At 52.5% G+C, this 22,285-nt stretch overlaps 9 protein-coding genes across 9 annotated transcripts; 6 read left to right on the forward strand and 3 right to left on the reverse strand.

Moving 5' to 3' along the window:
- Positions 1-67: 67 nt before the first annotated feature.
- Positions 68-1,430, forward strand: BD324DRAFT_649946 (hypothetical protein; the record flags this gene model as incomplete). The annotated part of the gene is made up of 3 exons (XM_022018065.1): positions 68-491; positions 557-715; positions 823-1,430. The coding sequence occupies 3 exons, from the start codon at positions 68-70 to the stop codon at positions 1,428-1,430; spliced, it is 1,191 nt and encodes a 396-aa protein (XP_021872509.1).
- Positions 1,431-1,470: 40 nt separating this feature from the next.
- Positions 1,471-3,892, reverse strand: BD324DRAFT_621491 (DNA photolyase, FAD-binding/Cryptochrome). The gene is made up of 7 exons (XM_022015385.1): positions 2,583-3,892; positions 2,223-2,532; positions 2,109-2,177; positions 2,047-2,058; positions 1,980-1,990; positions 1,779-1,922; positions 1,471-1,727 (listed from the first exon to the last, which is right to left on the reverse strand). The coding sequence occupies exons 1-7, from the start codon at positions 3,880-3,882 to the stop codon at positions 1,516-1,518; spliced, it is 2,058 nt and encodes a 685-aa protein (XP_021872510.1). The 5' UTR covers positions 3,883-3,892; the 3' UTR covers positions 1,471-1,515.
- A 933-nt stretch (positions 3,893-4,825) lies between these two features.
- On the forward strand, positions 4,826-5,790 carry BD324DRAFT_368733 (hypothetical protein). The gene is made up of 2 exons (XM_022012599.1): positions 4,826-5,125; positions 5,185-5,790. The coding sequence occupies exons 1-2, from the start codon at positions 4,926-4,928 to the stop codon at positions 5,639-5,641; spliced, it is 657 nt and encodes a 218-aa protein (XP_021872511.1). The 5' UTR covers positions 4,826-4,925; the 3' UTR covers positions 5,642-5,790.
- Positions 5,791-6,082: 292 nt separating this feature from the next.
- Positions 6,083-7,316, forward strand: BD324DRAFT_621504 (putative aldo-keto reductase). The gene is made up of 5 exons (XM_022015386.1): positions 6,083-6,339; positions 6,400-6,432; positions 6,495-6,786; positions 6,843-7,088; positions 7,147-7,316. The coding sequence occupies exons 1-5, from the start codon at positions 6,186-6,188 to the stop codon at positions 7,301-7,303; spliced, it is 882 nt and encodes a 293-aa protein (XP_021872512.1). The 5' UTR covers positions 6,083-6,185; the 3' UTR covers positions 7,304-7,316.
- An 18-nt stretch (positions 7,317-7,334) lies between these two features.
- BD324DRAFT_649949 (hypothetical protein) lies at positions 7,335-9,955 on the reverse strand (the record flags this gene model as incomplete). The annotated part of the gene is made up of 2 exons (XM_022018066.1): positions 7,335-9,526; positions 9,580-9,955. The coding sequence occupies 2 exons, from the start codon at positions 9,953-9,955 to the stop codon at positions 7,335-7,337; spliced, it is 2,568 nt and encodes an 855-aa protein (XP_021872513.1).
- A 145-nt stretch (positions 9,956-10,100) lies between these two features.
- BD324DRAFT_621513 (hypothetical protein) lies at positions 10,101-12,121 on the forward strand. The gene is made up of 3 exons (XM_022015387.1): positions 10,101-10,784; positions 10,837-11,424; positions 11,487-12,121. The coding sequence occupies exons 1-3, from the start codon at positions 10,461-10,463 to the stop codon at positions 11,652-11,654; spliced, it is 1,080 nt and encodes a 359-aa protein (XP_021872514.1). The 5' UTR covers positions 10,101-10,460; the 3' UTR covers positions 11,655-12,121.
- Positions 12,122-16,301, reverse strand: BD324DRAFT_621518 (Endonuclease/exonuclease/phosphatase). The gene is made up of 5 exons (XM_022015388.1): positions 15,829-16,301; positions 13,029-15,748; positions 12,953-12,980; positions 12,662-12,898; positions 12,122-12,605 (listed from the first exon to the last, which is right to left on the reverse strand). The coding sequence occupies exons 1-5, from the start codon at positions 16,018-16,020 to the stop codon at positions 12,153-12,155; spliced, it is 3,630 nt and encodes a 1,209-aa protein (XP_021872515.1). The 5' UTR covers positions 16,021-16,301; the 3' UTR covers positions 12,122-12,152.
- Positions 16,302-16,617: 316 nt separating this feature from the next.
- Positions 16,618-19,412, forward strand: BD324DRAFT_621521 (hypothetical protein). The gene is made up of 11 exons (XM_022015389.1): positions 16,618-16,737; positions 16,797-17,364; positions 17,418-17,752; positions 17,792-17,843; positions 17,892-18,004; positions 18,053-18,290; positions 18,339-18,441; positions 18,489-18,660; positions 18,712-18,777; positions 18,830-18,935; positions 18,986-19,412. Exons 1-11 carry the CDS (start codon positions 16,661-16,663, stop codon positions 19,118-19,120), a joined length of 1,965 nt encoding a protein of 654 aa, XP_021872516.1. The 5' UTR covers positions 16,618-16,660; the 3' UTR covers positions 19,121-19,412.
- A 292-nt stretch (positions 19,413-19,704) lies between these two features.
- Positions 19,705-22,144, forward strand: BD324DRAFT_649953 (hypothetical protein; the record flags this gene model as incomplete). Its single annotated transcript, XM_022018067.1, has 4 exons — positions 19,705-19,914; positions 19,972-20,190; positions 20,236-21,373; positions 21,411-22,144. The coding sequence occupies 4 exons, from the start codon at positions 19,705-19,707 to the stop codon at positions 22,142-22,144; spliced, it is 2,301 nt and encodes a 766-aa protein (XP_021872517.1).
- Between the last annotated feature and the right edge of the window lie 141 nt (positions 22,145-22,285).

A 22,285-nucleotide genomic window follows, 5' to 3' on the forward strand; every position in this document is an offset into this window, starting at 1 on the left:
TTCCTCATCTCATCCCTGCGTATCATCCTAGCCCCCAAAAACCGCTCTGGACCGAGAAATATCTTCCATGACCTCCACCGTGAACATTGCGATTCTGGGCTCAGGCCTGTTCGCCCTTCACGCCTACCTCCCCAATCTCTTGACGCCCGAAAACAAGCACATCAACCTCCACACTGTCTGGTCCAGATCCGAATCGTCAGCCCAGAAGCTGGTCGATGCCGCCAAAGAGAAATCAGGAGGCAGCGTATCGCCAAGGCTTACGTTCGGGGACGACGGACTCGAAACGGTTCTCAACGACAAGGAAATTCAGGGTGTCATGCTTGTCTTGCCTATCCGCACCCAAATGGACTTGGTGTTCAAGTGTCTCAAAGCTGGAAAACATGTCCTCAGTGAGAAGCCCATCGGGACAGATGTAGCCGCAGCGAGGGAGCTGGTCGACGAGTACGAGAAGACTTACAAGCCTAAAGGTTTGATCTGGAGAGTCGCAGAAGGTGAGAGCATGGCGATCCTGATTGTATTCCCTTCAACCCCGCTGATGATATCTCCCGTCTTCCAGATGTTGACCACGAGCCAATGGTACACAAGGCCGCTGAGAAGGTCAGAGATCCCGCTCTTGGCCCCGTGTTATACTGGTCAATGGAAGCCCACGGCTACATTGAGGATGCTTCTATGTATCACGCAACCGAATGGAGGACAATCCCAGATTATCAGGGAGGTGAGTGTCAGATCGAGAGAGATCAGCGTCTGCATTGCGAGGAGGAGGAGTCGGGCCATTTCCTGGGTTTATCGTCGCCTCTGACACAGACTGACCCCTAATTATAGGCTTCCTGCTCGATGGAGGAGTCCACGATGCCGCTCTAATTCGACTGGTGCTCCCTAACCCTCCCGAACAAATTATCTCGAGCGCCAACCTCCATCGAAACCACATCCCACCGCACGATATCGTCCAAGCCATCGCTCTATCTCCTTCAACAGAGACCGAAGCTCACGGTCCAGCATCCAAATTGAAAGGTATCAGGGGTCGGGACGAAATTCCAGGAGGCATTGGTCGATCATCTTCGACGGGCACGATCGTCTTTTCGTTCGCCATTGCCGATCTCGACTCCAAGCCTCCCAAGGGCATCATCGTCAATTGCCTCAATGGAACTGTCAGATTGCAGATGGTCGCAGGCAACTGGAAGCTAGAGGTTCAGCCTGGGAAGGGGACAAACGTCAAGCCTTTCACGGAAGAAGGCAAGCGAGTCGGAGTCAGAGAAGAATGTGCATACTTTGCTCGGGCTATCGCTGCACTCAAAGATGGGCAACAAGTCGACGAAAAGGAGAGCAGGGGCAACCCAAGACACATGCTTTGGGACGTCGCTCTCATTGAGGCATTGCTCACGTCAAACGGGGAAAAGGTAGATATGCAAAAACTCTTGTCTGGCAAGTAACCATGGCATACATTGTGACTCAAGACATAATAAAATCAATGCATTCAATGCTTCTTCGCTGCTGCACGTGTCTAAAATCCTCAGCTCACTGGTTTGGACCCCTGTGCGCCTCTCCGTACCTGCCTGTCCCGGTCCCTCGACTCCTTCCCCTGTAAGTACCGCCACCACCCCTTCCGCCATTTCCACCGTTGCCTTTGTTCTTGCTATGCTTCCCAGGCGTCTTGTGATAGAACTTCTTCCATTGAGGATTCTCGACGATCGGTTTAGAGGGGTAATCTTTGATTTGTTTGTTGCTCACTGGGTCGGGAATCAGCGACCCTCTCTGTGCTTGCAGCGTGCCCAACTCACACCATGGAGTCTGTATGATATCATCTGGGAGACCTTCAAGCTGCGGTAGCCAAAGTTTGACGTATTCTGAATCTGCATCGTAGTCATGCGCCTGCTTGATGGGGTTGAATTGACGGGATGCTCGAGGGTCGTTACCGACGCCAGCTGGATAGGCAGTGTCAGCAGAATCGCAGACTTAAAGTGATTCGATTCCCGCCTGACCTTGGTATTGCCTTGATGTGGTACAAAGCATGTCAGCTGTACGATAGATGCAATTCAACGGGCTCACCAGTTCCCCCAACTACGGAAAACATTAATCAGCGTTGACAGCAGCACTGACGTTTGACTCACTTTGAACAAGTATCGTAGTCTATCAGATGCATTTCGAAGAACTCCGCCCCTATCCGCCAATCGACGTACCTGACTGACTCAGCTCCCATGCCCGAGTCCCTTTGAGACACTCACAGGTCCTTAGTGAGGAAGCTCGCGACGTTCTGTCGGCTCCTATTGCTCATGTATCCGGTCTCCCTCAGCTCGATCATCGGCGCATCGATGAACGGTACGCCCGTCTTGCCCTCACACCACCTTCGAGCAGGATCATTTGGATCGTCCCAGTTTGGTTTATGCCAGTCATTTGGATCTGGTCGTTCGTGTTCATGAGAGTCTTGCATAGACGCTGCGAATCCATCAATGTCAAACAGGGATGACGGTTTGTGGTTGTATCGTAGGGTGGTGAATTGGAAATAGTCTCGCCAGAGAAGCTCGAAGAGAATCCCTACCAGTTATCAGCACTTAAAGCGCCGCGGAAGGATAAGAGATACCCACAGTACACGTTTCCTCTCACTTTGGCATCCTTACCGACCCTTTGCAACAGCTCTCCTACTCTCCATCCAGCCTCTCGAGCGCTCAGAGTGCCCAGAGCGAGGAATCCAGCAAACTTGGTACTGAAAGCTTCCCCAACCAAACCGTTTCGTGTGTCCTTGTATGTTTTGGCCTTGGCGCCTCCCAGCCAGACGCTATCCCGCCTATCAGTGTCATTGTCGTTCTCCCCGTCCTTCTCCTCAGACTTTGGATCGTGCCCCACGTAATCTTCCAGCCTAGTCAAAGCGGACGCCTCGCTCCCTCCTTCGGACGGTAAGGCAGATTCAGGATGAAAGTCAGGTGGCTCGTCGGAACTCTTGACAACACTAGACCATCCCGCAAGAGGTGGATGATCCAGCAATGGTTTCACCAACGCAGAATACATTGCCTGCATGGAATCGTACTCTGATCCAGACCTGATCCAACCTTTTCCTTCCAGCTTGATGTCGGGGAAAGATTTCAAGTTGACTCGCTTCTTGCCGACGCTGACTCTAACGTCGTTGAATATCTTGGAAGGTGACCATCGGGCCGTGAGAACGGGCGGGACGAGCATCTCGTTGTCTCCGAGTGTCAGGCCCATCCCTTCAACCCGTTTTCGAAAGGCAGTGTAGACGTCGGGAGTCTGTTTAGCGGGATCGAACGGTAAATGTTTCGAAGGGATCAAGGTCTTGGAGTCGTTCAGCTGAAGCTTGACTTTCCCAGGTAAAGACTTTCGAAGATTTTTCAACATGTTGGATTCTTCCAACGTGTACTCCTTTTGAGCCCATACTCCAGCGACGTGATCTTCCCCGAGAGTTTTGATCAACTGAGGGATCAAGATCTCCGGACGCCCATATCCGATCAGCAGATCGCCTCCTGACCTTCTATAGGTATCTCTTAACCCATAGACCGCTTCGAGCAGGTTCCACAGTCGATGAGGCGAGGTTCGATGGAATTGAGCGACTCGTGATGTTGGCGCAGCACGAGTCTGCTGAGCGCCATTGGGTCTGCCGTCCTCGGATGGTCGGATCCGAGGTGAGAAAGGCTTGGAACCCTCAGGAAGGTGCGAAACGTCCAGAGCGCGTTCATCAAAAATGTACACCGGGAGGAAATGGTTGACCTGGTTCGATAGGTTGGACGACGGGTCGTGTGAGATGAAAAGGGAGGGTGAGTCGTGTACTCGGAGATCGAGGGTGTGAAGGTGAATGAACGTCGACATGGTGCGTTGAGGAGCCTGTCTATGGATCCTTAGTAGTCCAGCTCGACGCAGCAGCAGCAGCAGCATAGAAAGCTGGTTCCAAGGCTCATGTCCCGAGAATCTCATCACCGATCTGATATCTCCCGCGTCGATCGAAATGACGTCATCCTTACGTAACACGTCGCAGCGAAGACGTCGGCTAGAACCCCGATGCCATGCGACGTTGGAACAACATGGTAGCTGAACATGTCTTCGGCAGATGGGGGTAATACTGGTACGCTATCGATATATACTGTACCGACTCAAATCTCATTCAGCATCTCGGCCGACCGACCAAACACATTACACGTCCTTTGAGAGGTAGAGGTTGCGTCCGATCTCAGGTCCCATCAACTCCCATCTAAACCCCGTGCTAGCGGTGCCTGGACACCTCGAACACGACATCAAGCGAAGAAATGATCCGACATTCACCCGGAGGTCACTCTCCAACGGCGAGCCTTCAAGGACGTTACGCCGCCATGCCAATCAGCTGAACCACATTGCAGTGCTCCTTAACCTACTAGATGACATCCAGCAGCGAACCCACTGCGATGGGTCTGCTGACCTATTGCTGACATGCTAATATACCTTTGAGGGACCCCCTTCTGTCAGTCTCGGCACGTCTTACACTAGATCAAGCGGCACAGAAGCCATGGAATGATGGATGCAACGTTGGATGGCGTTGGATCAAAGGAATTGTCGCTGGCATCAAAGCCTAATCTCCTCTTTGAATTCACAGCTCACACGATGTTCGGTTCTAGAAGGTCGATGGTCACGGAGGTATCCGATCAAAGGTGTTGGATTGCGAGATGTATACCGAGGACCAGCCTTTCGTGCCTTGTTGGTTGGGAACCAACAGTCGCCAAGCCATCTATGGCAATCGATGCACATGTCTCTCGTTTGAACTCAGCACGGTCTGTCCTGTTGAAGGTGGATAAAAGGGTGGGTCTAACCCTTGTCATCGGGACTTTCTCCATCACTTGCATCTACCACCACCTCCCTCTGACATCTCAACACCTATGCCCATCCTGAAACCTCTCACTTCAGCCCGACATGTCTAGCTGATCTGAAAGGACCCTCGACGACCGATCATGCCTCCTCACCGATCGACTCGACGAAACGCCGCGACTCGTATCACACTCCCATCAATGGCATCACTTGACCTCCCGATGCCTTTCAAGAGGGACCGATCATTAGCCATGGAGTGTCCCTCGGCAGAAGAGCTGCTCAGAAGTAGGTTGAGGCCGGCGGAGAGGCCGAAGAGTCCAGCTCTTTCGGTTCAACCCTCAGGGTGAGCTGGGTCTCGGTCAAATCTCGATGACATTCTGTTGACTTTTGTCCACTGCTCAGACCACCACCCCTTCTCGCATCACCCTCGGCATGTGCCCAGCATCATGTGACATACTTTCCCTACACCACTCGCTGTCCACCCTTCCGACCCAGCTCATATCGAAGGCAGCACATTCAGCTGTCCCCGATCCTCAGACCCTTCACAGCTAATAGCAATCCTTCCTACATGGTATCCATCCTGCATGGCATTCCGTCCAGATTCCAACCGCGTCAACCACTTCCTCATGTATATCCGCCACAGGGGACGTCATTGATCCCATCTGAAGCAATACAGCAAGCGTCAGACCTCCCTCGCCAGTGCCAGTCAGATGGAGAGGCAGGGAGACAGATACGCCCCACCCACACGACTAAATCACTGCTAGTGACCTCACTTAGCTCGGCTCACCAGTATCACAAGCCGCGTCCCGGCTCTTTGGCAGACATACGAGCTAGAGCAGGGCTGAGTCGGAGGTCGTAAGTGTGCCGGGGCCAATGAGTCGGCGTCAGGCTTCATCATCCTGGGTGGATCGTAATCATATTAAGTGGGCTCGTAGCATCATCGGTTGTATTCTCATAGACTCGAAATGATCAAGTAAGATGCATTCGCTGGAAACCTAGCTGAGTTATGTAGAACAGCTGTCCTGAGGAGCAACCTATCTATTAGGTGTGTGGATCTAGCGTTCCGTGACGAGCACCGGGCTTTTGAGTCCACTTGTCGCATATACCGAAGACGCCCCTCGGGAATACTCACCCCTGGAAGCCTTACAGTCGAGATAGTTAGTGTCAGCTCTGAGACAGGTACACAGAGATTCTGCCACAACACCTTCAGGCGCCTGCTGCCTCGGTCACGCTGATTCCGAGGAGTGAAGCGGAGGCCGGGTATCCGGAGCAAATGGTGACCTCCACCTTTCGACTGTAATCGATGATGACCAGCTCCATTAACCTTGGTCCTTTCTGCATTCAACTCTGTCTGTGTTTTCAATAAAATAGCATCTCCTGTGTCACCTCAAGGCTACCTCGACATGTCTGAAGATATGAGTCAGCTCACCATCAAGAGCACGTTCAAATTGTTGAGCGGCAATACCATCCCTCGATTCGGGCTGGGAGTGTATCAGTCTCGAGGAGAGGAATGCTTTGAAGCTGTCAAGGAAGCTTTGAAGGCAGACTACAGGCATGGTGAGTGGATATTTGGTCATATTCAGCCTCGAGACATTGCTGAGCTCCGACCGTCGATAGTTGACAGTGCCCAAATGTACCGGAACGAAGAGCGTGAGCGAAACATTACATAGGCTGACATGTTGCCGTCGGAGCTCATATCCACCTTTTCATAGTGGTCGGCAAAGCAGTGATTGAAAGCGGTGTTCCTCGATCCGAGGTCTTCATTACGACAAAATACAACCCGAATCACAAGATCAGGACCACAGAGGACGTTTATCAGGACTTGAAGAGTTCTCTACCGAAGATTGACCCTTCCTCTGAAGGAGCCAATGGGAGCAAGCCTTACATCGATTTGATGCTAATTCATGCGCCGTGGGGAGGAGATGAAGGAAGAGGGAACAACTGGGCCGCTTTGGCGAAAGCTCAGAAAGAAGGTTGGATCAAAGACATTGGAGTGTCGAACTTGTAAGCAGTATCACTGTTTCCGGGCAGCCGAGACGTCGTGCTTATACCCTGCTTAGCGGGGCTAAACAGCTCGAAAACCTACCTGAACCAGTTCCCGTTATCAACCAAATCGAACTTCATCCGTGGTGCCAACAGAGACCGACAGTGGCATATTGTCAGAAAAAAGGTATCGCAGTGGAAGCCTACACGCCATTGGTTCAAGCGCACAAGGAACGATTCCAGGAACCTAAACTGTTGAGCATTTGTAAAAAGCACGGAAAGGATCAAGCGCAAGTCTTGATCAGATGGAGTCTGCAGAAGGGGTGAGCCGTTCAACTCCCTTCGAGCATCAAGGCAATGGGCTGAGCACACCTCTCGCAGCTACGTTGTCATTCCGAAATCCGTGACGCCTTCTCGAATCCGATCGAATGCTCAAGTCTACGACTTTAACCTCGACAAGGAGGACATGGATGCTTTAGACTCGTTAGACATGGGTGCAGATGGAGCAGTGACTTGGAATCCCGTGGACAAGGACTAGTGCTGATCATGAGTGATGCATGCATGCTTGACTACTGTACAACAAGAGCAGAGAGCTCTGTGTTTGGATCAATGTACAAAGGTGCTTGCTCAAGGTCCACCACGTTCGAGTTATCCGGACTCATGCCACTCATCTCTTGCGCCGCCACATCATGAGCACCTGTCTGCGTCCCTGTCCATCTATATCTAGGTTTGCAGTCTGCAAACCCGATCCACACTGTCCCATCAACGTCCTCACCTCGGTGGATATCTGGGTGTATCTGCGGTGGACGAGATGATATCGATGGGGTGTCATCCAAGCGTGCTCCAAACTCGGGAAACACGTCCTCGTCATGAAGTTCTAGATCCAAACCAATGGATGGATCCTTGAAGTCAATCTTCTTGCTTCGCAGTGCTTGGATCCAACCTCGCTTCTCCAATGCGTGACACATTCTCTTCCAAGAATTGCTATGCTTGGATCGATGGTCCCATCTGGGATGATCTCCTTCCCATCGAGATTCCCTTGCAGTGACACGAGACATCTCATGCCACCAATCATCCCAGCATTCTTTGGCAAATTGCTCATCGTTCACTTGAAGAGCATACGAAGTCATTCGATTTATAGTTTCTGGACCTGCCCAGATACGCCATCGAGATTCGAAGACTTTCAGTATGGTCCGAGCGTCGGCGATAAGCCGAGGTGCATCGGTCGGATCAGGACGGTCAGGAACACGATAGGGGAGCTCGATAGGCGGATCAGCACTGGTCATGCGCTTATTCAGCGGGGGTATGTCTGCCGGGTTGAGCGGAAAGCGAAGAATTGGGCCACCGAACAAGACCCTCAATAACAATAGGTGGAGAGTTTGGCGTGAGGGTTTGAACCTCCCATACAGTCTACTGTACTCTTCAAGAGCCAAGACCTCAGGGTACCGACGCGACAGCTTGTCATATAGGATCGTTGAACAGCCGGGAGGTATGTCATGGGGCTGACGCCAGGCATCCACTCGATTGGCGTAGATTATGTATAGGTGCAGAACCATCAAGAGATATTGACGTGTGCCCTGTTGTTGCTTTCCGGCAGCAGCGCAGGCGTCAACCACTCGTTGGACTGACTTGAGGAAAGGACTGTCGTAATCGGGCTGGGAGAACCAAATATCTGCGTAGTGGAGGATGGATGGCGGAGAGGTCTTGAAATCAGCGTTCTCGGAGCTAGTGGCTACAGAAGAAGTCTCGTTTCGATGCCCTTTGCGAGTTGATCTAATGAGATCCTTCCCTATAGGACCTGAGAAAGTTGGTGCAGGTGTCGGTCTTACAACATCTCCCGTCAGTAGCCGATAATGTAGAGTTCCGAGAATTTCCAGGACGTCCGGTCGAGCAATTGGGGTATCAACGACCGGGATCGAGCTTTCGGCCCACGGGTGAGGACAGAAGTACCAGTATTTCGAGACCCTTCGCTGGGGATAGTCTATACCGTCGGGATCGCCTTCAGTCTTGGACAACTCTGCATCGATCTTTTCCACCGCCTTGTCCACATCCGCATGATCAATTTCAGAGACGGCAGCGCCGTCGCCCCTAGCTCCTCTGGTCAGGAGTCTGATGATTTTCCTCATGATATAAGACCGTCTCGAGCCACCAAGACGATGTGAAGTAGCCAGTCTTGGCCACCTTCGACGATGTCCAGCCTGCTGAAGGACCAACAACGCTCGACGCACTTCGGAATACGTCTTGTGGTCGTTGACCCGAGCGGCGTAACGAAGCAGGATCTTAGCATTTTGAGCGGTGAATAATTCACGCCGAACTCGAAGATGATCGAGGAGTGTAGATGGGGGAGGTGGCGATGTGCGAAGGAGATGATGCTTGACAAATGATCGGGCTGCGTTCGCCTGAGTGAGGGGTACAGTTCGCTCAGGGTGGAGATTCTGAATGGAGTCGGCTTGCTCATCTTGTCGTTGTAATCGGTCCATCTCTTCTACTGTGTAATAAGGAGGTCCGCTCGCATGTGATTTGTAGCGTTCCAGACTACGGGTGCTGAGGTCGCGAAGTGCCTGGGCTTCGCGAAAGCGTCTTGCTTCCTCAAGGGACTCCGCAATGATATCGGCCCAAGGACGACGCGGCTGTATACGGGAGACCGGTATGGGCTCAACAGAGCTTTCAGGTGAGACCGGAGTAGGTGGTGTTGATGTCGGCAGGGGTAGTCGAATACCGGGAAGCATCTGAGGATTGATATCCCATGGCTCAAGGAGCACTTAACAGCGTCGTCAGTTACTACGCACTATCATACAGAGGCTGGATACACACCTTGTAATGAGGTTGACAATGAAGCTACCTCCTCTGATAGTCTTATTCTTCTACGTCCTCGGCTTCGGGGCGATTCCTCAGAAGCAGTGCCATCTGGTATATCCAAAGGCTGAGTCTCCACGGACCTGGATGAATCGGCAGATGCGCCTTTCGGCTCAGTCTCTGCAGCTTCGTGATTCAAAGCAGCACGATCATTTGATGGTCCGGCCACTGGCTCTTGACATTCTTTCAAAGAGTCACCGGCTCCCGTGCTGTAGGACTCGAATCGAGGCCGAGCATTCGCAGCCCATGGTATCAAGAAGTCGAGCTGTGTGGCACTGATAGCGGCTCTCCTTAACAGCAGGGCTGACCTCAACCCAGTCGATCCTGGTGGCATGCCATTGGCGATTGCACAGAGATCGGAATTTCAGCTCGAGGCTGGTGGAATCTCAACATTTTTCCGCGATCGAAGTGGAGATCTGACGGATCTCCGGTCATCCAAGGTCTGTACGTAATTTTTTGGCTCGTGGTCCGGTTACGATCGACTACCCGGAAGGTCCACTTGCAATGAACGCTACTCGAGTGGCTAAACTTTGGGATACATAGTATGACATATGAACCTTGGTTAGGGCTACGAGGGATAGGGAGGAAGAGAGCGAGGAGGGTGGACAGATGCTCCGTAGGTCTTGACTGGTGGTACCTTTTTCACATTGCTTGGATCTGTAATCCGTGCGATTGTATGCAATGTTAGGGGTTAGCGGCTCAGGGGACTCACGCCTGGAGCCAAGGAAACCGGTGTCTCTCTCCCTCGCATAGTATAAGAGACCCCTGCATCCCCGAATAGCCGTCCAGCTGGACGAGTTCTTGCCACCACTTCAAGTTCTGAACTCAAGGACCTCATCATGGAGTTCAAAGCTGGATCGACTACCCCACCGCCAAAGAATCTCTACCCCTGCCTCGCTACGATCAACATTACTCCCACGCCGGTGGATCGATCCCGTCGATTCTCAGGCGCAAGTCAAGAACCTGATGATGGGAATGCACTTCGAAGAGTCATATCTGGGAACAGGCGAAAGACCTCGTTTGGCGAAGCCGTCGTATCCACCTCGGCTGATGAGAGGAGGAAGAGTATCGAAGCGTCCAAATTGAGTGGCGGTAGTGCCGCAGGTGGCAAGGATGAAGTCACAGGCAGGTGGTTCTGGAGGGTCCAGGCAGGCACCAACGATGCAAGTTAACACCCGAGAAAAGCCGTCGATGGAGATGCTAACGTGTCTTCAGACCCACCTCATCCTCTTGCCTTTGTCTCAACCTCCCAACCCACTCTTGACCGTTGCGCCTCAACCTCTCTCCCAAGCCATGCCTGCACACTCGGCAACAGCTTCAAAGGCCAAGACATCTATGCCGGGTGGAGCGAACGAGGGACACAATCGAAAGGCTAACGCCGACGCTGATGAATCTCTCACGACCAAGTTCAAGAACTTGTTTAAGAAAGGTTCGCCGAAATCCGATCCTCAGGCTCTACCTCAGGACCACGTTGATACAGAGCCCCCTGGAGCTCACGATAGCGCTGAAATCAGTCACGGAGCCAGTGGAACGTGCGACGCATCGTCAAATGTCTACTCTATGACATCGACAGCTGTGGATGATAGAATTCTCGACCAGAACGGAAGAGGTCAGCAGATGCCTACGGCCGAGGCAAATCAACTAGGAGCCACCAACGCCAATGCCAATGCGGAGACCGAATGGCCCGGTATGATCAAGGGTGACAGACTCGGCGCGGTCGTAGTGGACCTCAGAAGCGTGGACAAGTCCAAAGTGGTCTTGGGAGGAGGTAAGAAGGGAGAAGGCAGTTGGGTCACCGTGCCTGTCAGTGTGACCGTTTTAGACCATCTCCATCCCTGTTCGCTCTGACAGCGCATACTCTTCAGATCAACTCTCACTTCCTCACCCTTGTTCATCCTATGCTTGAACCGATTGGCAAGAGTCACCATGATTTCCCTAAATCCGGATCGATCAGGTTCGACTTTGACAAGGACTGGATAGGCGCAAAGGGGTATGTCCGCCTCTGTCAGGGTAGTCAGCTGGGACAAAACTGACTCCCGACCCAACAGAGAGGCAGAGCTGCTTCATCACTACCTCATGATTACCCTGGAGAGTCTGCCAGCAGAAGGTGTCGGACGAGGAACGCCACATGCGGCGGCATTCCAGCTTGGACAGAACGATCATTCAAGTGTCGCGCCAGGTGAAGTCGGGGCTAGAGGCCAAATGGATGCCCAATCTTCAGACTTGGATGGCTCTTCGACTGGAAACAGACTGCCAACTGCGAATATCGAGCTCGGTAGAGAAATACCAACTACTCGTTGATTGCTCCTGCTCAAGCTTTGAAGTATATTTCGAGTCTCAATTCCCTGTGTCGGCCAGTTTTACGCCTGCTTTTCCAGCCTCTCGCGATAGTGAAGCAGGAACAACGAAGGAAAAGAATGTATTTCTCGTCTGTGCAGCAGCCAGAGTATGTATCTATGCAAGATCTGAGTGACATTGATTGCAGATGCAAATATGAGATGAACACATCAACTTGCGCGCATCAGAACCGCCTACCATAAACTGGCAAACACATCCGCCATTTTCTGCAACATTTCCATCTCCTTCTTCGCCCATTGAGCTCCGACGTCCCGTCTGACCTCGGTCATCAAATCACCATCGACTCTTTTCAGAGTAAACTGCAATCCGGCAGATACAGGCCGGTGATCCGATACCGTAGGCTCGTACCGTCTGTAAGAGAGCGCCTTGATCCTGGGGTTCGAAGTGTATAGAACGCGATCACACCATGCTGGGATTCGATTCTTTTCTGAAGAATCATAGTCTTGACTGTGTGGATTATACTTGTACGTGGGAGCGAAATTGATGGGCATTTCGGTAAACGTCCGCAATCGGAACGATCGGTTGAAGCGCATCTCCTTGTTGAGCTGATCGTTCTCAAGGAGGAAAGACAGGTCGTTGGCGGCTACGCTCTGTAGAACGGTCTCGCGACGCTGATCGATCCGGTACTACATATCGTGAGCTTCTTCATCACCAGATCACTCATCTGTCCTATTGAGCTCACGTTAAGATCACCATTGAGAACCACAATCTCATGGTCAAGAATCGCTGTACCGTCACCACCATGCTCAAAGGCCATGCCAGCCTCCCCGTCTTCCGATAAGGGGAATATCGCTCTTTCCTCCATGATTCCAACGATGTCTGCATTCCGCGAGGCCTTTGCTGACTGACCCGCGGCGAGATGGACATTGACAAAACAGAGCGAGGTGTCGTCCATTATCATCCTGGCTATAATGGCACCCTGAAGATGTCTCAGCTTAGCCATTGCTGCGTCGCAGCCGCTCAGTCGGCTCACCTTGTTGCCGTAGATACCGCCTATACCTCTGCACATAATCAGCAACGTGCCTAAAGGGCATGACGCGGTCGCTCACCGCTTTACCGTGCAAATCTGCACGTCTCGGAGAGCATTCCTCTCATCGGCCTTGACAAACACGCAAGTCAACAAGCCAACCAGACTTTCTGATTGGACTTTGATATACTGTTGATCAGGATACACCATCCTCAGGACCTGAGTGAACTTGTCCGTCCACATTCGATAAGCGACCGAGACTTTGTCGTTAGACGCCCCCACATCTTTCTTGTTCCCGAACAGGAGGGTTTTAGCCGTCAACTTTTTGTCGGTAAGAGGTATGACCTCTTGGAATCCAAATACAATAATGTCTGGTTTGTCGATGGATCCGAATAGTTCATCGAAAAAGGACGAGTTAGCCTCTGAACCGCTCAGATCCTGAGGTCTCGCACTGTCGATATTCCAGGTGCAGATCAAAGCCTTCACATCCCGGAAAGTACAATATTCCGGCTGACGAAGGTCCATCTGCTTATCGATCCATTCGACGGATAGCAAACCGTCCCAAGCGCGTACAGAGTCCCGAGTCGTAGAGTAGACCGCGAAACGTCCAGAATTTTCAATTGACCAGGGATCAAAAGCCAAATGGTATATGGGCGAATCAAAGTGTGCGGTCCAAATGTTGGTTGTCTCCCAAGGTACTTCCGAAACATTGCAGACATTGATCTGGCCCTTGCGTGTTCCGAACCAAAGTCTACCGCCTACGCCTTCAAGTGCTAGAATGTCCGTCGAGGACACCTTTAAGACCTGTTGGCAGGTGACATCCGCGGCCGACCAGATGGATATGAAACCTCCTTCGTGACCGAGATAGACCTTGTCAGGGTCAAATGGGCAGGTTGCGCCACTAGTCACCGCACCACACCATTCAGTGGTTTGAGCAGACCGAGGCGGAGGCATGGCACCTTCAATGCAAGGGTCGTATACGCGGATTGTGGGCCCTTTCGCCGTCGATGCGTTCGTAGTCGACCTCGTTGCCGGCGCTCCACCAGTCCATAAACGGCCAGAGAGAACCCTAGCAAAAGTGAATTTGTCACCTACACGGGCCGTCCGAACTTGATTGGGGATCTTGGAGGGATCATCATCCTGTGTCACTTGGTAAATGTGCATTTTGCCCATCTCATCCAGGGTCAATATCCAATTCTTGTGCCGGAAAATATGACTTATGGCAGCGCCATGCACCCAAGAGCGAGAATCCGTCACTTCACCTGTCATGACGTCCAAGCACCACAAATGGCCGTCCTTGGTCCCGCATAGCAAGTATCGGCCTTGATCCATACGTTCCAGGGTTGGTCGAAAACACATGGCGGTGACTTTCGGATCTTTGATCCTGAATTCCAAACCAGTGTCTCTCAAATCAACCACAAAAATTGGCCGCTCAGACATCTGTGTGTCGTAGACTCTGACGTGATGCGCGCCGGTACATACGAATCGGCCAAAGACCGCGAAGGAGTTGATCTGATGAGGATGACGGAGATGCACGTCTGGACTGAAACCAGGAGCGCGCTTGTTTGCGTGTGTAGTGTCAGGCAGCTCATCCATCGCCCTTTTGGCCAGTGTTGATTGTGCCATAGCTGTAGCCGGACCAGCTTCCTCTTCTTCTTCGGAGGATGCACCATAGTCGATCAAAGTCATCGTCTCTCGCCTACTCGGTTTTCTCGCTATACTCGACTGCGAAGACGGGTTCAGGCTTCGCGTTGGAGGCGGAGGCGGTACGTAGTCATCAGATGGAGGAGTTGGAGGCATTGCTCGGCTGTGAGCATTGAATGATCCGGTATTGGACGAAACGCTGGGAACAGGCAGAGATTTGGAAGTTGGAGGTAGACGAGGAGCTTGAAGGCTCGGCATCTCCAATGTCGGAGCGCGGGTAGGCAGCGGCGGAGCTTTGTTTGCTTGAAGCTTGGTCATTGTCTGCGTTCGCGAGCGAGAAGGTAGTCGAGGAGGGGTCGAAGTATCTTCTGAAGTGGAGCGGGAGGCAGAAGGAGCTACTTCGTCCGTCGAAGTCGATGAGCTAGGCCTGTTAGGTGGTATAGGTGGCGGGCCAGAGGATACGGACGTGGGTCCGGTGGTGGATGGCTTTCGGGAAATAGACTGAAGAGGAGAAGCAAGAGACGCAGGAGAAGAAGACAGCAAGTCTGATGAGGTTGAAACCAGCAGAGGTTGAGGTGAGACCGGCCTGCTTGGCTTAGTTGATCTACTTGGCTGAGGAGGTGGTATGGGCGAGGCTCGCGGCGGAATCTGCGTGGAACCGCCGGGGGAATCGGAAGGATTGGGGTCGCTGAGTCCCACTCGGACCACCTCTCCCGGTGGTGTACTGCCTCGCATATTGTCCCTGGTATTAGTCTGTTCGCTGCGCCCTGCGCCATCAATCGCTACGAGTTTCTCCTTCATAAGTCTGACGGACGGTGCTTTCTGATCCGAGTCATCAGTTGCAGCAGCGGGCGAAGGTACCGGCGAGACCGTGCGACTGCTTTGAGCGCTGAGAATCTGCGTCGTGGCTTTCGACACCGGTGGTATTAGGGCAGACCTCCTTGCAGACTTGGGTTCATCGCCAGCGCTCGAGAGTTCCAATTGCGCAGAATCTCCTCGGGCAAAGTCAATCAAATCTGCTGATGGAATAGTTGACGGCCGAACGATCGAAGTCTTCGACGGCACCATGGGCTTGGGCTTGACAGGTTTCGCAGGCTGTGTACGGGAGCTGCTCTGAGATGCCGAATCAGCGACATTGCTTGCTTCAGAAGAAGGTGTCTGGAACGAGTGGAACAATCAGCGCCAATTGAGGTTGAATGAAGGAGCAAATGAAGCGGACACCTAGCTCCTTGACTCACCTCTATGACCTTTTCTGCTCCACCCTCAGCAGGCCGCACGCCAGACATGCCCTGACGAATTCTCTGACCTGGATTCGTCGGCCCGCCCTTGTTGGATACGCTTTGCCCTCCCGAGAGCCTCTCGAACCTCGACTTAAGCTCGGATATCGATAGGGAGGGCTCAGAATCATCCTCGACACCATTTCCAGGCATATTTGCTGAATCTTATGGCGTGTAGTCTAGCTTGGGAGAATATAGATTCTGCAGCATCGCATTTGCGTTATAGATTGGGACCACACGTCGCACGTTGTCACCCACGTCGGTCGAGTCGGATGGTGCGTTGTGTCCAGGACACTTTATACCTTTCCAAGCTCCCAGTATGGGGATGCTCGCTGTTGAAATCCAGACACAGTCAGAGAGTAGCGATGTGAATAGACAGCCAGCCCGTGACAGGCTATCAGATAGCGATGATTCGGGATGATTTGACGTCGGCCGTGTCAGCGGGGAAAAATCCGGGGTTCAAGTGGCGATATATATATATTCATTTGAGCATCATTTGATTCAGCGATACTCTGATTACTTGACACTGGCATTCTGGAGAAGCTGCTCTGATCCAAGCCTCTCAGCTGATGCTATGTTCATCGATCATCGACCTTGCCTAGTATGTCTCGGCCCAGCCAGACGCTCTGCCCTTGAAGCTCTACGTCCAGCAAGGGTGCCACAAGCACGCCCTCCTAGAATTTGCTTCCGTCCTCACCCGAATGAACATTTCATCTTTTTTTCGCTAAGTAATACCTCTTCTTGACTTGGACCGGTCACAGCTGTCGACATCGAGTCAAGACAATTGAGACGTATGAGCGTCATGTCAGACACTCCACCACCATCCAACGGGAATGATCATGGGAGGGACAGGACCCCAGAGCTAACTTCGTGAGTGTCCGAACATTGGCAAGGTTCGCCATGTCCAGAGCTGACTCTGCGCTTCCAAGGAGACGCGACAAACGAAGTCGAGATGACGAGGTAGAGGACCGAGAAAGATCTTCACGACACAGACATAGAAGACATGAGAATGCCGAGGAAGAAGCGCACTACAACGGAGAAAGACGACACCGTCATCGTCACAGGGACGATGATAGAGATGTGGATCAAGACGACGAGAGGACAGAGAGGAAACGGAGGCATCACCATGAGGACGAGACGGAAGAAGAAAGGGAAGAAAGGCGTCGACGACGCAGAGAGAGGGAAGAGGCGAGAGAGAATGGTGACGAAAGAGGACATCGACACAGCAGTCGAAGAGAAGACGATCGAGAACCCCGGGACCGTCATGGGCGAGATGAGGAGCGCAGAGACTCACGTTACCGGGAGCGAGATAGGTCTAGAGAGTCTCACCGGTCTCATCGATCCCATCGGTCGCGAGATGTCGATCGAGAAAGACCTTCCTTGGCAGTTCGAGAAATGACCAGGGAAGAGAAGGAGGCTGAGAGGGAAAAGAGGGACAGGGAGATGCAAGAAGAGAGACGAGAGGCTGCTCGAGCTCGTGACGAGCGCTTTGCGGAGGTGAGCTTCGCGTCCCCGGTGAGTTGATCTAGTGCTGACGCATGTGCATCCAGATGGATCGCGAAAGAGAAAGAGAACGCAGAACGCGTCAAGGGTCTAATGGAAGGCCTCCCTTCTCTCCTCGAGATCGACCTCGTTCACCTCCCAGACGAGGGCATTCTCCTTCTTACGATGCTCCGCCCCCACCTAGATCTCCTCCACCTCCCAAGGATCCCGTCAATCAGCTCCTGGACGAAGTAGATTCCGAATCTCGTTCTGTCTTTGTCTCTCAACTCGCCGCGAGGTTGACTTCCCGAGACTTGGGCATGTTCTTCGAGGACAAATTGGGTAGAGGATCCGTACGAGACGCTCGCGTTGTCACTGATAGAGTCTCTCGACGATCTAAAGGGTGTGTGAGAGGTGAGAATAGAGAAGCTGATAACTGCAGTATCGCGTATGTCGAGCTGGATGCCGTTGAGCTTGTGAATAGGGCTCTCGCAGTGAGTTCGCCCTTTCGGCAGCATTGATTTTCGCTGATCACTGCTTAGCTTTCCGGCACCGTTGTCATGGGAATTCCTATCAGCATCCAACTCACTGAAGCAGAACGAAACCGGCAGGGTCAAGTTGCGGCCGCTCTCGCTGCAGGAGTTACGGCGACCAGGTGAGATATAGCCGTTGCCTGCAAAGAGATATCGCTTACATCACTCAGTCTTGCCGCTTCTCGCGATGTGCCTAGACCAGCCACGACCTACCAACAATCATTCCCACCGTTGAGCACTGGTTTGAGAGTCCCACACGGTGTTGAAGTCGATGCGCACAAAGATGCTTCTATACCCTATCACAGATTGTTCGTTTCGAACCTCGCTACGAGCTTGTCTTCGGATGACCTGGGCCAAGTCTTTGAAGCTTTCGGAGAGATTGAATTCGTAGACCTGCATTACAGCTTTGTGAGTTCTACACCGTAGCTACGCGCCACTGCTTACGATTGTTTGCAGTCGGGTGAGAGTAAGGGCACGGCCTATGTACAATTCAAGGACCTCCGCTCAGCACAGATGGCGCTCGATGCGATGAACGGATTCGAGCTTGCGGGTCGGACGAGTAAGTGCAATGTGTCCAATGAGGGGTCTGATACTCATGCTCGCCAGTCCGCGTTCAAAGCGTTCAAGAGAGAGCCTACGTCGCGGAGCAAATTGAGGATTCTGGCTACACTACGAGACTTGATGCCACGCAACGTCAACAGCTCATGTTCAAGCTTGCCAGGACAGAACCGAATGTCAATTTATCGTTGTCTGCTCCAAAGTCTTCGACACCTGCTCCGTGAGTCCGACTCCTTGATTTGTATGGCCTCGTCTCTGACTCTGTCTCCAGAAGCAAGTCATCCTCTTCCAATCCCACTCTCTTCCTGTCTGTCAGCAACATGTTCAATCCTGAAGAGTGAGCTTTTGCTGCAATCCTGTCCTCGACACCCTAGCTCACGAGATCGCAGAGAAACTGAACGCAACTGGGACCTGGACCTCGCAGAGGATGTCAAGGGTGAAGTAGAATCTAAATATGGCAAGCTCAGGCGAATCAAGGTCGACAAGATGTCTGCAGTGAGTCGTCACTGTGAGACCGCTGGACTACCGCTAACATGGTTGCTCAGGGAGATGTGTACCTCGAGTTCGAAAACCTTGGAGACGCGAAAGCAGCTGCAAAAGGTCTGGGAGGACGATTCTTTGGTGGACGACAACTTCAAGCGACTTTCATCTCTGAAGCGTTGTTCAAGGCTCACATGTGATCGACCTGCTACTATTTTCACAGATCTCTAAACACCGAAGATATGGCGTTGATCAACCTTCTGGGCTCCTGCTTGCAGTACAGGGTTTCTTGCCTTTCGAGTCAGAATACTTCCGTTCCCTGTTTCTCCCTTCATTGTGGCTTGTTCTCACGCTCTCACTCCAGGTCGATCTCTCGATGGTCGAGGAATGGAGTCAAAGATTGAGAGCAGGCAAGTCGCTTTTCCTCTTTTCCCCTCAGCTTTGTCTGCTATTCACGCCTCAAAAAAAATGGTGCATGCATTCACGTCTTTCTTTGCGAGCTTGGAACCTGCCAGTCTATGCTCTTCCTGGGTCTTTGTCCGTGTACTTGTACTCTCTCGTTCAGATGTCTACAGCTGCTTCAAGACCAGTCCTCGGTGTCCAATTTGTTTCCGGGTATTGCCGCATTGATTTTCCGTAATCCGACCGGGTCCGGAATTGAATCTTGGGACCTCGTTCACACCTCTCGTCCAGACATCCCCCCAATCGTCCGTTTGTCCAGTCATTGCAGTACCCTGAGGCTTGATAATCGGTCTGGCAGCATCCCATATCGAAGGTCACAAGAATGTCGCGGGGGGAGGAAGTATCTGGTGGACCTCGGCCAGATGCTGAAGCTCCTCTTCCTACCAATTCTCAACCCTTTGAATTCACTTGCTCCTGTCTGAATGTCAGAGTAGAAGGTCGAGCTCCTTTGGAACGTCTCGTACCTTCCAAGCATGACTCGGGCTCATCGTCAAGATATCAGATATGGATCGGCGAGGAGGGAGAGACGAGCGTGAGTCCCTTTCAATGCGTCATCTTGTCTATGCAGGTTTCCTGATAGGCACTCTAGAAACTCGCATCCTACGTAGCTTGGGATCAGGATGACTTGAAGCAGGAGCGGCGAAACTCTACCGGAGTTAGTTCAAAGCCTTCAAGCGATACTTTATCTCCATGTTGGAGAAAATGCTGGGCTTGCGGGACCCCCCTCTACCTGGCAGCTGGGAAGGAGAGGTTCGATGCCCCAGTTGCTAGTGAATGGGTCACGATAGATCTTGCCTCTGGCATACGAGTGGGTCTCATTTCTCATCTTTGATTAAAGCTGAAGGTCTCGAAGTGGGGCAAGGATCTAATTGATGACGAGAACGATCGACTTGACAGGCTGCCCTTCTCCGAACTACGCATTGCCCTGACCTCGAGTACCTCCTCCAATTTTGGCAGACCGCCGCAGACGAATTTCCCCGCCATCTACGCTCCCGTCTCTTCCAACGCCGAAGCCTCCCAATACCTCATACCACCCGTCCCAGATCCGTTCTTCCTTCCACCACCTTTCATCCCGTCACATCCTCACCTCAGAGATCTGTGTGACAAGGCGGTAGTCCACCTTCGTCGCAAACATGATGAACTTGAGCACGAGGTCAGGGAATACATCCATAGCAAGTCGAGGGAGATGATGAATGCGCAGGAGAAAGTCAGGAAGGAAGTTGAACTGCTTTGGGGGAAATATCAGGCTGGACCTGGAGCGGCTGAAGATCCAGAGCGAAGGAAGAGCCTTGATGCGCCTACGCCGCAGACACTTGGACAGGAGCGTCGTGATTCCAGGACCGGACGTAGCTCGTCTTTCAAATCCGCTACTCCGCTCTCCGCTCAATCACACGGTCAGACTCCTAGCAATCCTATTCTGATGGAAGCCGCTCGGAATCCTGCTTATCCCGCTGGAGCTTCTCTCCTATCCGCCTCGCTGTCTGCGAATCCATACGCTGCAACTCCGCCCGCTCCAGTAGCAGACGCGGTCGACGACTCACTTGCCAGCGTCTCCAAAACGTATAGTAAGGGTTCTGATGCTCGAGCCGTCGCCATGTCGCATGTCTTCTCGGTCCTGGATGAGGCCATGGCGTCTCGCGGACCGAGCAAAGTCGGAATGAGCATGGAGGATCGCTATGTCGAAACGGAGTATGACGAGGCCCAGAATGAAGAGGCGGAAGGCAAGGATAGCTGGATCGACGAAGAGAGCGGACGAAGTCTCAGGGCAAAGGGTCGCGAAATGCTCGATATACCCGATGTCAGTACGCAGGGTTCGACACCTCGTATGCCAAGTAAGGCTCAAACATCAGTGGATGACAAATCGACTCCAAAGGGCAAGGGCAAAGAAAAAGCTGTCAAATTTGAGGACCCAAAGGTTGAACAGCTCATACGAGACGACGAGGTCTTTGAGATTGAGGAAGAAGAAGAGGCTGCCGAAAGGGATGCGGATGGTGAGGTACGGAGGAAACTTCTGCTGATCCACCCTAGACTACGTCTTTGACTTTGATATGGACGACTCTGCGCCTCAAGATGACCCGGATGATCTCGTCTCGGCCACACCTCCGCAGCCACCGCGCACCTTTTCAAGGACCCGCAACATGGTTGAAGCTAATTTGTCCCGGACATTTGCCGCAGATGCGCCTTCTCATCGTAGTGCTTGGAAACGGCATCTGGAGCGGGGGACATCGATGTTCGATTCGATTCGACGGCCAACTGAATATTCGGCTAACGATGATGACATGTCGGATAATAGCATCAGTCAGCTTGCCACCTCGATGCCGGTGGCCATTGCCTTGAACCCCTCACGTCGGCGACAGGGCGAGTTGCCGCCGAGAGAGCGGAAAACAAGTCTCACAGATCGCGAGGGTATCCTGGTACCACCTCTACGAGTCGCTATGCGAGAGATGGGAATCAGCAAGACGAATGCGCTCGGTTTGTCACCTTCGAATCCTGGCCGATCGAGTAGGTCACCACAACGTGCCAAGGGCTCCATCGTCCGATCAGCGTCTGTCTCCAGAGAAAGGGAACAGGCCACTTCGTTCAAGCTTGACCCTGGAGCAGTATTCGAGAGCCTCGCAGACGATGCAGACGAGGATGATGAGGCAGATGGAGAAGACGAGGGAACGCTGCGAGACAGTAAATTCATACCACCACACGAGCTCATCAGAAAGGAAGAAGGCAAGCAGGGTCCAGAGGTCGGTTGGAGGAGTCTGGCGTCATAACGCTCTGCCAATTGATTGTTCAAAGCTTAGCGTGCATCATCTTGTAGCATGTACATGTGCTGTACATTGCTTGCGAGCGGAAAGCATATCCATGCTCCAATAGCCAGCTCGACGCCACGCTTCGGTTAAATAATGGCGGCA

This window comes from Kockovaella imperatae, assembly GCF_002102565.1.
Source record: "Kockovaella imperatae strain NRRL Y-17943 chromosome Unknown BD324scaffold_4, whole genome shotgun sequence".
Classification (NCBI taxonomy): Eukaryota; Fungi; Basidiomycota; class Tremellomycetes; order Tremellales; family Cuniculitremaceae; genus Kockovaella; species Kockovaella imperatae.

Excerpts from the sequence above, each read along its gene's own strand:
- BD324DRAFT_621491 (XM_022015385.1), bottom strand. The coding sequence starts at position 3,882 with ATGCTGCTGCTGCTGCTGCGTCGAGCTGGACTACTAAGGATCCATAGA. Across the intron at positions 2,533-2,582 it reads AGTGAGAGGAAACGTGTACT|GGATTCTCTTCGAGCTTCTC; the intron begins GTGGGTATCTCT and ends GATAACTGGTAG. Across the intron at positions 1,728-1,778 it reads TATCATACAGACTCCATGGT|TGAGCAACAAACAAATCAAA; the intron begins GTGAGTTGGGCA and ends TTCCCGACCCAG.
- BD324DRAFT_621513 (XM_022015387.1), top strand. The coding sequence starts at position 10,461 with ATGGAGTTCAAAGCTGGATCGACTACCCCACCGCCAAAGAATCTCTAC. Across the intron at positions 10,785-10,836 it reads TCCAGGCAGGCACCAACGAT|ACCCACCTCATCCTCTTGCC; the intron begins GCAAGTTAACAC and ends ACGTGTCTTCAG. Across the intron at positions 11,425-11,486 it reads GCAGTTGGGTCACCGTGCCT|ATCAACTCTCACTTCCTCAC; the intron begins GTCAGTGTGACC and ends CATACTCTTCAG.
- BD324DRAFT_368733 (XM_022012599.1), top strand. The coding sequence starts at position 4,926 with ATGCCTCCTCACCGATCGACTCGACGAAACGCCGCGACTCGTATCACA. Across the intron at positions 5,126-5,184 it reads CTTTCGGTTCAACCCTCAGG|ACCACCACCCCTTCTCGCAT; the intron begins GTGAGCTGGGTC and ends TCCACTGCTCAG.
- BD324DRAFT_621521 (XM_022015389.1), top strand. The coding sequence starts at position 16,661 with ATGAGCGTCATGTCAGACACTCCACCACCATCCAACGGGAATGATCAT. Across the intron at positions 18,005-18,052 it reads GCAGGAGTTACGGCGACCAG|TCTTGCCGCTTCTCGCGATG; the intron begins GTGAGATATAGC and ends TACATCACTCAG. Across the intron at positions 18,778-18,829 it reads AACATGTTCAATCCTGAAGA|AGAAACTGAACGCAACTGGG; the intron begins GTGAGCTTTTGC and ends ACGAGATCGCAG.
- BD324DRAFT_621518 (XM_022015388.1), bottom strand. The coding sequence starts at position 16,020 with ATGCCTGGAAATGGTGTCGAGGATGATTCTGAGCCCTCCCTATCGATA. Across the intron at positions 12,899-12,952 it reads GCGGTATCTACGGCAACAAG|GGTGCCATTATAGCCAGGAT; the intron begins GTGAGCCGACTG and ends AGACATCTTCAG. Across the intron at positions 12,606-12,661 it reads TTCTCAATGGTGATCTTAAC|TACCGGATCGATCAGCGTCG; the intron begins GTGAGCTCAATA and ends CACGATATGTAG.
- BD324DRAFT_621504 (XM_022015386.1), top strand. The coding sequence starts at position 6,186 with ATGTCTGAAGATATGAGTCAGCTCACCATCAAGAGCACGTTCAAATTG. Across the intron at positions 6,787-6,842 it reads GACATTGGAGTGTCGAACTT|CGGGGCTAAACAGCTCGAAA; the intron begins GTAAGCAGTATC and ends TACCCTGCTTAG. Across the intron at positions 7,089-7,146 it reads AGATGGAGTCTGCAGAAGGG|CTACGTTGTCATTCCGAAAT; the intron begins GTGAGCCGTTCA and ends CACCTCTCGCAG.